We start from the raw sequence: 13608 nt of genomic DNA, 5'->3' as shown, positions 1-13608 counted from the left end.
CTGGTTTCGAGTTCCCTGACAGTATTTTTGATTCCAACAAGAGTAACTTTAGGTTGTGAAGATGTTTCGCTGACAGATTAACACCATTTCTGTTGGCCTTAATCTCTGCTCTTCCCTCACTGTGTCTCCAGATGAGTAATTAGTGACTGTTGATCCTTCAAGGGTTTCCCTGGCAGAGTTGTTGTCATTCTTAGAGTTTTGTTCCCCAAATCGCTTTTTATAGTACAGCATTTTTGTGTTGAGATGAAAGCAAACTTTATCCTAATTGGGACCTACTGGGGTTTTCCTTGCTGGACTCTACAAAGGATCACACTTCACTCATCGTATCCCACTCTTCATGTTGGACATGACCAGAACACCAAGAGCTGTAGTAAAATGTGCACGCAATTCTGTCTGAGTCTCCTTAATGTGACATTTCCAAAATAGGGTAGTTTTATTAAAACAAGTGAAAGTTTACACATCTGCAGATTTATATTGTTGGTTTGCTGCTAGAGATAGAAACTTCAGTTAATTGAATGTTGGGAGCTCCATTGCATGCGGCAGAGCAGGGGAAGCGAGTGCAAGCCGCAGGCAATATATTACCTCTTACAGATCATTCTTCAAGATTCTTTTTTAAGGGCAGCACAATCTAAACTCTGTATTCCCTTTTCAAACCAGAATGATGAAGCACTGCTGACACAACTGAGACCTGCTCCAAGGATGACTGCATACCTGTCCTTGGGCTCATCCAGCATACAGAGAATGACTCTTCAGTTGTAATGGGAGATGTAAATATTTTACAGATTTGCTCTCACAGCAAACAGGAGTGTTTAATAAGTGAACACTGCACATATTTTAAAGATGAAGAACCTGGATACATAAAGGGAGGTGATTTAGAGTGAGAAGGACAACAGGAAGCTGGTGACGGTCAGGAATTGATTGTATTTTTCCTGAATCTTGGCTCATTTCTGACTGGTGACTGTTTTCTCCCAGTTACAAGATGCCTCTGTTCCCTAACAAGAGTACCTGCCAACAGGTTTCCTCTAGGCTCCATCTTATGCAACGTCTCTGCATGCTGAATAGAAAGGACGTGCTGTGTCATCAATGCAGTTGTCAGCAACTTAAACACCAAAATTGATGGGCAACAGCCAGTTCTGCTGGTCAGGTACAAGAACAGTCTTGCAGTGCATGACAAAGGAGGTGCTAACTGGTTGAACGCCATACACGGGGTAGAGAAGTGCAAGAGCCCCAATCTTTGACTTATTTAACAACAGTAAAACCATCTTGTTCTGAATTTTGTGCTAAAAGTCCTTGAGTTCAGTGGTTCAGGTTCTGTGTGGGGCTTCCCACTGAGATCTGGCTGAAATCTGCCAGTCTGCCCCTCAGCAGGGCCACCATGGGCTTCTCTTTTGAAATCTCTCTCTTTTGTGATTATCTGTAATTGGCATTCCTCTTCATCAGAAGTTTTTCCTGTTAACTGCTTCCTGTTAGTGGACGTGAGCAGGGAGAGATTTGTATTGATGGGTGACACCCAGTGAAAGGCTGAGATCCCCTTTTTCGACCCTGCCTGTAGGGAGTGGGGCAATAACCAACCAACCATTGCGTAAGATTTTTGGCAGCAATACTTAATTATTTTCCTCAGTAATCCCATCACAGTAGCAGAAATTTCCTTCATGCTGGAATTTAACTATTGGAAGGAACACTGTCCGTGTAATGGTAGTCTTTTCTATGGCAAAGCTTTCCATTCTGGTTTTATTAAGGCACATTTTCTTTGAGTGGTCTTCCTTTACCCATGATCCAAAATGACTGGGATTGCTCTGTTGCTGTTATTTCCCACACATAATTATTGCTGGTTTTGTGGGGTTCATGGGCATTTTGGCAAAGATCTTCTATATGTGCCCACTTTGTTAGTGAAGGTGATGACGGTTACCCAAGAGAAACATTCTCCGTTCAGAGTTTTTCACTGACAAATATCTCCTAAGGTCATTCTGGCTATTAGGAAGAAGAGTGTTCTCAGAATGAGTGGTAACGCATTGGAACAGACTGCCCAGGGAGTGGTGGGGTCACCAACCCTGGAGGGAGGTGTTCAAGAAACGTGGAGATGTGGCACTGAGGGATGTGGTCAGTGGGCATGTGGGGATGGGCTGCTATTGGACTGGGGGATCTTAGTGGTCTTCTCCAGCCTTAATGGTTCTGTGATTCTGTGGTCTGACCCTTAATGCTTAACCAGGCTGTCAGGCACTGTGCAAAGCTTTAAGATATTACACATTCATGGTGAAGTATTAGTTGCTTATGAATCCAGGTGATTATTTTTAAATGACAATAATTTGCTGTTTGGTAGAAATAATCAGTAATGTGGACTTTGCGGGGTCTGGATTTCATCAGTTGTTCAGCCTTGTTCTACACCCCTGATGCCCAGACCAAGATGCTTAGAAATAAATGTTCAGACCAGATCTGCCCAGTGGCTCATCAGTTTCTGCAATCATGCTTTATTAATAGAGATCATATCTGATAGCAGAAGAGACGCAAAAACGTATTTAATAAATACCCGCGGTATTTATTCCATTTATTTTGCAGTAGAGGAAATGGGCATGGCACCTCCCTGTTAATGTTTGGCTTGAGTACGAATGCACACGCAGAGCTGCACAAAATCACAGTTATTTTTTCTAGTGCATCCGTGTGGATGTTCTTGGTTTATGTGGAAAAAAGATCCTACGTTCACCAGCGTAACCCAACGTGCAGTAAGTGAAACACGTAGCACAGCTTGTTTGAGTGAGGAAGGAGTAAAATCAACTGTGATGTTCTCACATTTTTGGTACTGTGAGCTGCTCAAAATTCTGTTTTTGTAATTATCCTGATTATTTAAAATCTTTGGATGTCCTTGTGAGACTGATACGTCATTCGTTCCGGCAGAAATTATTTAGCTGTTTCTTTCCTCGGTTAATGCAGGGGGAGAAAATCAATGTAAAAGATAATATTTTAGCATTAGCTGATCCTGCAGTCTCATTCGATTCCAGCATAGCAGGCTAAGTAGCAAATGCTCTTAGCAATTGTTTCTGTTAGCGGAATTTTGAAAGCACTAAGAGAAATCTTGATCCGCGGAGACAGTACAATAATTCACATTGACATATTTTCCCCATTTGCCACAGGGCAAGTGGAACTATTAATGCTCCTGTACAAAAACCTTTTTCTCCTTTTCTCCTTCTTTTCGAGAGCAGAAGAGAAATAATGGTGATCGTAACAGCGGATTATATGTAAAAATTCAGACTACCCTGAAGCTATCAAAGGGGAAAAAATCCAGAAAGTTTAATGTCACTGTATCACTGCCTTTTTTTCATAGCAACTCCTGTGCCATATATACTCATACATTTATTTTTCATAGTATCTTGGAGTTTGGATGGCTGCTTCAAGCAGGAAGGCATCTGTGGGGTCAGGGAGCAGGTAGCAGTGATTGTAAAATAAGCTGTTTTGAGTGCCGCGCACACACATGAGCTGATGCGAACAAAACCAAATCCCTGCTGAATCCGTTCTGTGCCCCACAACATACACTCAGCACCCAGCAGAGACAGCCGGTCCAGTGATGTATACACAAGGAATATTTGTCACCATTGTAGTGTTTTGCCTCCAGCTTTGAGAGACCCAGTTCTATCTTCCTTTCAGCAATAGGAATGATGTCAGCTTTGGCACAGCGCATTTTTCCTTGGATGGTTAAAAGAACTGAGAAATTGAGAAAGATTTGTGTAAAATATGGATCAATGTCAAGAATTTTCACCCATTGAGTACAATAAAACCATCTTTGAAATGAGATTTAAATAGAAAGTCTTGCAAACTTTGTTGGTTAGATGTTGAGGGAGTAACAGTGCCAGGAGGAGTAGCTGCACTGTAATGATAGATGAGCAAATATATTTCCGCCCAGTGTTGTGTCACATTGGATGTGCATGTTACAAAAAATGCGTTTTATTAGATTAAAAATGAACTGGAACAGTTTGCTTGGTTAATTTACAAACATTTTCACTGGTGTCCTCTCCATCTCCCTCCTGCCTCCCTTTTTTCCCCCTTTTAAGACCACCAAGAGATGAGACCCTAGGTCACAAATGAGATGAGTTTGATGACCTCAGCCTATGGCCTCACAGACATCTGTCTACATCTCAAACCATCCATAGATTTTAGGACAATTGGATATCTCTTGTCAGGAAAGATCCACAGAGAGGCTGAGAACGCGACTCCAGTTGTAATTATAAGACCTCAGCATACAACAAATCCTCCCAGCACTTCAATTTTTTGTTGAATTTACAGTGATAATGCTTGAAGGGGAGAACATTCAAAATACTCAAATTGAACCAAGGCAAAACAAGGTTTTTCTTTTTTCTTTTATTTTTCTTTTTTCTCATTAGACTGTTATCTCCATGAATTATGTTCATTCCTCTCTTGCGATAGCTCTCTCTGGAGTGGGTGCCTCTGTAATGTTAATCATGTAGGTGCAGCCTCTGGGAACGACACCAACTTTAACCTTTCTGGGTCATGGGTTTCAGAAGCCACTTTGCTTAGAGATCAGCACAGTACAGCCACGCACAAAGTATTCTCATTTGTTTCCTGGTCCTTCAGGAAAACCTAATTAATTATTTATACACGATCTATATACATTTATTTATTGTTACAGCTCAGTCTCTGGCCTCCAGTAGTTAAAGAACATTTTTCCTTAAGGTAACTTCCGCATCTGTGCCGTAACTTGTACTGTTCATAAGGCGTATCAAATCATTTCAATTAGGAGCCCAATCTGTTTGCAAAGACATGGCGGTATATCCCATTTTGTGTATGTCTGCTGAACTCTGTTCTTCCCGTAGCGATGCACAAGCCTGTGGCTGAGCATTCTTTCAGATGCATAAAGCAAGAGAAATTAATAAAAGCTGATTCTGGTATCAGCGTCTCTTCTGATCACAGGGATAGGACAGAAATAAAACATGAGGATATGAATGAAGGATTTTGTGTTTCTGTTCCCAAAGCTGTTCCCTAGAATTAGCTGATAAAAAAACAAATCATTTTGGATTTTTGATTGCATCGGTGTTGCTGATTTTTTTAATTGCTTAATGTGTTGTTTGTGACCTCGCAGTTCACAAGGCACGTCCGTGTAGCAAGAAATAACAGTTCATTCCAGAAGAGGAATATTAGGTGCCCTCCTTCATAAGAGAGTGCATACGTTAAGGGACTGAACAATTGTTTTGACAAGAGAAATGTAAAAATACCCCAAAAGAGTAAGATAAGCAAGGTGGTGTGCTAGCTGGAGCTGACATTGCCAGCGCTGTTCTGTGTAGTCCTCTGCTGTAGGAAATTTACCTCTTCAAGCCATCATTGAAAGCTCTTTCCTTTAGCGTAGTCTCTTCTGTTTGTAGATCGTGATGAACTCTGTGGGCATTTCAGTGTCCTTGCGAGTCACGAATGCTGCCAGCACTGCAGCTTCACCGAACCTGCCTGGCCCAACAGAAGCCATGAGCTGTGGTCACAGGGACGCGGTGTGGATCCCAAAGATGTGTAAGACTGCAGCTGTATTACAGTAGTAGCAGTGTGATCAAATGAAAAAAAAGTAATGTAAAAAAGTAAATGAAAAGAAAAGGTGTACTTCCAAACAACTGCCTATAAAGCCTTTGTTAGATAACTGTACCTGTGTTAGGAGAGGTATAAAGGCATTAGTTTGTTGCTAGATTTATGGAGGCACACACATATAAAATGTGTTTCTGTGGCCAATGGGCTGTGTGTTCTACTCATGGAACCTTGCTAGTTTCTTTTTACTGTTCCAAAACCATCGACCATTCCCTGTTATGGATTGCCTTGGCTGTGTGTTCTTCCATATGTTGTAACTGTGGCATTGATTTTCTCTGACTGTCTCTTACTGTTCTCTCCATTCTCAGTTTCCTGGTTTCTTCGAGTACAAAGGGCCATTAGTGGAAGTTGTTACTGGCTTTTGTTTTTACATGGTTAATAGAATGGGTTTTCCAGTATTATTATAAAATTTTGGATATACTCATTTTAAACTGAAACAAGTTAAAATTAATGCTGCTAGAGCTTACCGTTCTTATCATAGCCCATTAAATTGCTCAGTAGTTACCTGTGGGCAGATCTTGCTACTCTCATATGAAAGTATCTGATTTTTTCTGGTGTTGGAGGCGTTCTCTGCCACTTGTTACAGCTGCCGTGCAGTCTGAGAGTTACTGAAGGTGTCTGTGCAAATGCTGATGACTGTTACGCTGTGGTGTTATCAGATTTTAATTGTGTATGGAGGTGGAAGCAAAGGCGCTGCGGGGAGATGTGTGTTTGAGGCAGGGTGTGATGACTCACTCCAGGTCACTTTTCTCACTAATGAGCCATTCTCTTATCTTACTGTTGGGTGATAGTGGAGTGCTGGTAATGCAGCGTTTCACTGGGTACAAAGCTGAGAGCCTCAGTCTGGAAGAGGAGGAAATTTAAGACTAATAACTTGTACTCATCCCAAGTGAATTTGACAAAGCAGGAGAGTTCGCCTCAGAGTCAGAGATGTCTGTAATTCTCCTACACGGTCACATTCAAGGCCTGTGACTGCGAAGTGACATTTTCACTTATTGCTGCTTTGGTTTTTGCATCCTTTAGGGTCTTTCTGTGTTTTTCAGATGCGTTGTCCTCTTGGTTAGTTTGAGAGAAAGGTCAAATACGCGGCGAGATGTTGTTCATACCTATTTTTCATACGTATTTTTGTTGGGCTCTTCAGTTTCGCACTACGCTTCAAACACGACATGATATTTTCTACACCACTTAATGAATGAACAATGTCTGTGAGCGTGAATACAATTGCCTGACAATTTTGAAATAATCTGTGATGATCCAAACATAGCTTTTTTTTCCCCAGCTACTTATTGCGTAGTTTTGACAAAAGCAAGATCTAAAGTGTGTTATAAGGGAACCAAAAGGTAGAGCACAGCTCAGTGCAAATTAGATTACAGCACAGAGCGCTAGCTTACTGCCAGTCCAAATTGGTCTGCATGTACAGCATTTTTAAAGGTGCCACCTACGGCTGCTTTTAGCCTTGTGCCAGGCTCAAAATAGTAAATCCCACTTCTGAGCAGAAAATTGCCTCAGGTTTGAAGTAATGCTGGCAAATCTTAGCTGCTCGTGGTTTCAGAGCCTGAGCAGCATAGAGATACAGCCTCCAGCCTGAGTGTTTCTCTGCTTCCTTTTGGAAATGGCATCACTGTGCCCTTCGGTCAGCGTGGGTGAATGTACCCCTTGTGTATTGCTGAAGATGTACCATGGTGAGAAGTTCACTCGGGACATCAGCTGGCTGTGCTTAGGCTACTGGACAGCTAATTATTCTCCATATTACCTGCAAAATTAGTCCCATCCAACAGGTTATCAAATGTATTACAGACTTGAAGGTTTTTGATCCATGCAGTTGGCTTGGATACGTCTGTCACTTCACTTGCTGTGTCTTTGTGTGCAGAATCTAGCAACACCGAAGGTGGTATAGAGCAGCTTTAAAGAGGATAGCACAATTTAACAGTACAATTTTAAAGAGAAACTTGGATGTCATAGCTACTCTGAATGGCCCTGAACCTACTGCCCTTCGTCATACAGAATATATTACCTTGCTTCCTGATGTAAGACTTGAGAAGCAAATTACCACTCAGCTGTAGCTTGTCACAATCCAGTTATGTAGAAGTAAGTGCAGAATGTTGTTATTCTAGTTCATTACGGTGGAAGTATGTTGTACTGGAACCATAATTGAACGTTCAGTGAAACACATCCTGTCCAAGTGCTATATTGAACACCTTTGCAGGCAGCTGCATTGGTAGTTGAGGGGCTGCTTGGGGGGATCCCCACTGCCTGTAGAATTTTGTTGGCAACTCATTTATAAGGATTTCACTGAAATAAGGAGACTCAGCATAGGACCTCTGCAACTTACACAGGTTGAACGAGCTCCAACATTTCAGGCAGGTGAGAAGGAGTAAATCTCCCGGTGAGTTACAAGCACTGTTTCTTCTGTCATGTTAACTGGCTGTTCGTTCCTGGGAGCGCAGATTGTGCTGCTTCTCCTTTACCTCGAACAATGTCAAATCCCCAAAGCAGTCCTGCCAGCGCAGAAGGGAGCGAGCCATATGGGGCAGGTTGCAGTTGTTCCTTCAGGTCTGGACAGATTCCACTGTGAACAGATGGACAATGGCTGACATCCACTAATGGTTCTCGATAGGTTTCTTCTGCTGTTCATCTCGGTCTTCTTTTTCTCTTCAGCCAGAATGCAGACCTTCCTGGAAATGGTCTGTTAACTCCTCTTGACTTGGTGGAAAACGATAGCTCTCATTTCACGATAACCAGAAAATGCAGAGGATTTAATTCCACCCCGGTTCTTGTGTTTTTAGCACTTATATGAAGAGGGTGAGATCAGGAAGCAAATCCCACAGTCACTCGATACAGATAACATCAGAGGAGAGAGGTTTTTTGTGTTCGCTGGTTTGAAGGGAATTTATTCCTCCTTTCGTTCAGCACACTGCAAGGTTTTTCACTTTTGTATGGCTGTTATTTCCAGGATTGAGCTGGCACAGCCATTCCGTTTTGAGAGGGGAGCGGCGCGCGATCGGCATTTCAGAACTGGCTTTGAATGTCTGACACAGCTGAACTTCTTGTTCATTAAGTGGAACTTTAATCTGCTACTTTGATCCTTTGGTAAACCTTCTTTGCTGCAGCAGATGAAGGTCCTCTATTTTATTTCATGCTTGTGATGAGCACCATTTCTTAAAGATGAAATGTCTCCCTTTTGTCAATTCTTTTTTTTTCCATTTTCCCTTCAGAACCTGCTGAAAATGTTTCTCCGGAACGGCCTTTCTCTTTCACACCAAGCAGAAAGTAGTAACTTCTGACAGAGGGGAGTTTCACACAGAGGAAGTGCCTTAAAGAAAAAGGCAGCTCTAATTATAATGCGCAATTGCTGTGCAGTTGCTAAATGAAAGTAGTCTGATCTGTACAGGTGTGATTTATTAGCAAATGCTTTCCCGGATCTCAGTGAGAGAATTAAGGAAGCGTTTCTATCCAAACAAAGCCTTCTTTCCAGATTTTAAATAGATTGCTTTGACTTACTTTGGGGACGCATTTTAAAGATGTCCTTTTAGGATAAAGTTGAAATGTTGAGGCTGCTTTATTCAGCCATCCTTTTCCTCTGATAGAAATAAATCCCTTTCAGGGTCTCCTAATATCATCTGCAAGATTTACTATTGACAAAGGCTAAGAGATCTTCCTTGGTGACATAATCTTACATTTTAAGTACGCACAGGTTTTTGAACTGTTACAACGAGCATTCACATGAATGATGCATGTTTAATAATGAAGTGAAAGCACACATAGCTATGGCAAGCTAAGGAACATCTGTAAGTACACAGTCTCAGTATCTGGATGTAAGAACACTGTCAAATCTCATTATTCACTTTAGAAAGCACGCGGCAATGTCTTGGCTCATGCTTAGATAGTCCAACAGTAAAACTTCCTCTTTCACTATCTTCAAAGTCACATCTGCTAAAGATACCATACCCTAATGGATCTAATTTGTGAAAGCCCAAGGTCACGCCTTTATGGTCGGAGATTCTGAGGGGAATAAAACTTGCACTTAAATTTTACATATGGCCGTTAACAGATACACTTAAAACAATGTATTTCCTCTATAGCACATGTGTTCCTCCAGCTGACTCTTTAAGAAGCCAAGAAACAGTTTGGGGGCTTTGAAAAACGTCATAATTCTTGCTGCAAAGCACAGAGGCCTCTCAGCTGTGTAACGCTGCTGTTAAAAGCCACAGCAACAGCCCAAATGCGATAAGGGGATGGGAATTTTGTTACGTTCCGCGGAAGATTTACTTATATTGTAGCTGTGCAAATCATAGTCTGAAGGATGTGAAGACAACTGACTGTTTTATGACCCAGAGCGAGCCTGAAAACATAGGAAACAGAATGGGTGGGGGGGCTGAAGGCATCACTGGAGTCAGCTGCACTGCCCCTGTATTTTCTCAGATCCAGTCTGCAACTGAGAGCCATGGAGGGGAGAAGGGTGAAAGCAAGCTTCGTTTTCCCAGTCAGAAACAGCATCGCATTGTGTTCTTAAGGACAGCCACTCCTCAGTTATTTTGTTTTCTACCCTGAGCCCCCATAGTGTATCCTTGGGAGCAGGTGCCCTCAGCAGCTGTCTGTGAGCAGGAGAGACCTCAGGGCTCCCAGCCGGGGTCAGATAACCCTCTGCTCCAGCAGGTGCAGATCAGCGTACTGCTATTGAAAGGAAGGCAGTTGGCCACTTTGTGAGGATCCAGCCCTCCGCGTCCTCCCAGGAAACACAGGATCTGTGATGTGCACGCAGGGAGGGAAATAAGCACGGCATTACCTACACAGCGTGTGTTTAGGTCTGCGTGCAGTCAGGAAAGAAAAAGAGCAAGCATATGAGTCCCTTCATGAAGCAGCATAGAGAATCCCAAGCTGCAGTATTAATAACCTCCTGTTACTGAATACTCCATCTGTTCCCCATGCCAACGTGTCCTCACTCGGAGCACTCCCCCTGTCACAATATTTGGTGCCACACTCCCTCCCTCCCTCCGCCTTCAGCGCTGAGCACGTCCCTCCCCCCCCCCCCCCCCCCGTGCCCCTCCGAGGAGGGGTCCCTGCTGTGTAGAAATGGAACTGAGCTCTGATTCCAGTTCTCAGTCTTCTGCTGTTTGCTCTTCATAGAGGTACTTCCACATCCGTATTTTCTGAGGGCTCGATAGGTGCTATTTTCTATTTATTTATTTATCTTTTTGTCCTATTTACTAACATCTAAGACGTCAATAAAGCAGTTCACCCCTTCAAAGCGACTGAAGCCAACCGTGTTTCTTTACACACGAGGCGCTTGGCTGAGCGCTGCCTCAGAGCAGAAGCCCCGCGCGGTGTCAGGGCCTCGGGAGATGCTTCCTGTGGAGAAAGTCAGTCAGCAGCTGAGGGGCGCTGCGGCCCGGAACCCCGCGCAGGCTCAGCCCGCCCTTAACTCGGCCGCAGCGCTTCCCCCTCTCCCAGACGGCTGCGGCATCACAAGCAGAAATGCTGCTCCGCCATCAGCGAGCGAATTAAGAGAAGCCGAGCCCGGCGCTGAGGAGCGCAGCGCGCTGCCGCCATCACCCCGCGCCGGGTGGGGCGGGGCGGGGCCGCCGTCAGCTGAGCCACCAGCGGGGCGCTGCCGAGGCTTTGTTTTGCGTCCGCCGCCGCCGCCGTTTTAGGAGGCTCTTGGGGGAGCTCCGTGGGGTGGCTGCCGTGTGTGACACGAGAAGGGGAAAAAACACCGCCGCCGCTAATAATAATAAGTAACGGCTTCTTAAAAGGAATAGAACAACTCACATCCTGCGAGAACCCCATTTTTTTTTTTTGCGAGGGGTCTTGGAGCGATAGCGATCGTATGTGAGCCTGACCTTGAAATAAACACAAATAACCCTTTCGTTTGAAGTTCTGTGGGAGCTCAGAGGCTCCCGGACTGCGGTGTGTGCAGGGGAGGACGGCGTGTACGTCCGTGGGGTGATGCTGTGCTGTCGGTCAGATGCTGGATCCCATCTCGTTGCGATTCGGGGCTGCGCTGCCTCACGCCGCGATCCGCACCTCGGGTCTGCACTGCTGCGTGCCTGGAGTCCTTCTTGTCGCTGGTTAAAGGCTCGTTGTTCCTCGGGGACAGGAGGGCAGTGCGATGGGTTTCTTTCTTCCATCAGTGCAGTTACAGCCGCGTGCCGTGCCATATTTCTCCCTATTTACTGTTTCTTTTGCAGTCTCGTAATAAAGAGCGCTATGGCGGGGCGGCCCTTCAGGCCTGGGCTGGGGGAACGCAGGGAGCGAGGCTGCAGGCTGGGCAGCAACCCGAGGGCTTTAAGTATTTACAAAGGGGGAAAAGAAAACAAGATAACGTGATCTCTTGGGGTCACGGCCGGCGTGAAGATTGAACGCTGCGAGCGCCGGCACTGAGCACAGCCAGAGTCAATGCTGAAGCAGCCAGTCTTAAAGCTGAACGGAGCCGGATCGCGTACGGCCTTAACTTTGGGGAAGTTGAAAGGCAGCCCCGATTTTAAGAGAGGCCCCCAGGATGACGAAGCCGTCCCGCATCTCCCGCCCCGCTCTCTTTCATCCCCTCCTCCCCTCCTGGCAACCACGAGATCAAGGCGCGGAAGCCCCGCCCGCGGCACCGTGTCGGCAGCGAGCGGCGGCCGCTCCCCGAAGCCGGGCGGGCGGGAGTGCGCGTGCGCGTGGCGGCGGTCGGCGGGGGGACGCGCGCGGGGAGGGCATGCGCGCGGGCGCGCGTCGAGGCGCCTCAGTTCAGGGGCGCCCACGGAGCGGCCGCCATATGCCGCGGCGGCGCCCGCTTCCCCCGGCAGCGCGGCCGTTGCGGAGCGGCCGAGCCCAGCCCGGCGCCCTCCCCGCGGCCCCGACGCTTCAATGGGAAGCTCGCACTTGCTGAACAAGGGCTTGCCGCTAGGTAACCAGCTCGCGTCGCGCAGCCCGGCCTGCTGCCGGCGGGGCCGGGGGGTGTGAGGAGCCCGCGGGCTTTGTGCGGGAGGGGAGCGGAGGGCGGCGCGGCGTGTCAATATACAGCGTGCGGGGCTTAAGTCTATTCCGATTACCGTTACGGTTGGAGGCGCGGAGGTTGAGCGGCTCGTAACTTGCACCGAGATGGAAATGAATGCGGGGGGTTGGGGGGGGCCGGAGCAGGAAGTTTGGAAGCGGCCGAAAGTGCGCGATGTGGGGCTCGGTCCTCCGCCCCACACCTCCCCGCTTCCCCCCCCCACCCCCATCGGCCCGCGCTGCTCGCTGCGCTCCGGGCGGTGCGCGGCCGCGGGGTGACGCGGCGCTGCGGGTCCGCCCCGGGCTTCGCTTCTTGGGGGGGGGAATTCGAGTCTCTGCCGAGCGTGTGAGCGGCGCACACAACGTCGGGGCTGTTTATAAACACCGCCGCTTTGATGGCGAGGGCGGGTTGCGGCGCTTGTTTACCGCCCGCTCCGCTGAGCTGCTTTGTTTCCTTCTTAAAACGCCGAACTCCGAAGCCAGGCGTTGTTGACACGCAGCAGCCCGCGCCGCTTCACCTGTTGTAGCTGGAATTGAAACAATCGAACGTTTTCATAACCGCTGTCCTTATCGGGAGCGCTGTTTGCTTTGGGGCTGCGGTGGAGAGGCCCGAGATAATCACCCCCCCCACCCCCGGCCTTGCTGGATATAATGAGGCCTAATAAACTGCGCCCGGTCTGTACTTTTTGCCCAGAGAATTAAAGCGAGCTCTGATATTTGTGATGTGTGTGCGCGTTTTGAATGCATCCATTCCATCTCCAGGGCCTTACGGGGGTGGGAATGGTCTCATTTTGGTCTCATTTTGCATTCCGGCCCCATGGCAAAGAGCCCGATGCCCCATTAAAATACCTTAAATCTCCCCATTGTGTCCCTGCGGGTTGGGAACGAGAAAGCACAAAGACAAACAAAAATAGTTTTGAAATAATTTCTGTCCCAAGTCAAAAGCTCGTTCATCATCACTTTAAACGCTGTGTTCTTGGTAAGTAAAAAGGGTTAAGAAGCTCGTTATTTCAATAGACCGTGCTGTTAGGAAGATAATTGTCCAGTGCATCTCTT

At 46.5% G+C, this 13608-nt stretch overlaps 1 protein-coding gene across 9 annotated transcripts in view; it reads left to right on the top strand.

The window, feature by feature from the left end:
• CTBP1 (C-terminal binding protein 1) overlaps positions 1-13608 on the top strand; it is a 207180-nt gene that overhangs the window by 136679 nt on the left and 56893 nt on the right. Inside the window, exon 1 of one of the 9 annotated variants that reach the window (XM_072333998.1) lies at positions 11933-12466. The exons of 7 other annotated variants lie outside the window; for them this stretch is intronic. In XM_072333998.1, coding sequence (XP_072190099.1) covers positions 11974-12466 — 493 coding nt within the window. In that variant the 5' untranslated portion in view covers positions 11933-11973. Of the gene's footprint in view, positions 1-11932; positions 12467-13608 lie in introns of those variants that run through there. One more of the 9 variants, XM_072333997.1, reaches the window with a different exon arrangement.

The sequence above is a fragment of the Excalfactoria chinensis genome, chromosome 4 (genome assembly GCF_039878825.1).
Source record: "Excalfactoria chinensis isolate bCotChi1 chromosome 4, bCotChi1.hap2, whole genome shotgun sequence".
In the NCBI taxonomy this organism is placed as follows: Eukaryota; Metazoa; Chordata; class Aves; order Galliformes; family Phasianidae; genus Excalfactoria; species Excalfactoria chinensis.
This window is presented reverse-complemented; position numbering and strand designations above follow the sequence as displayed.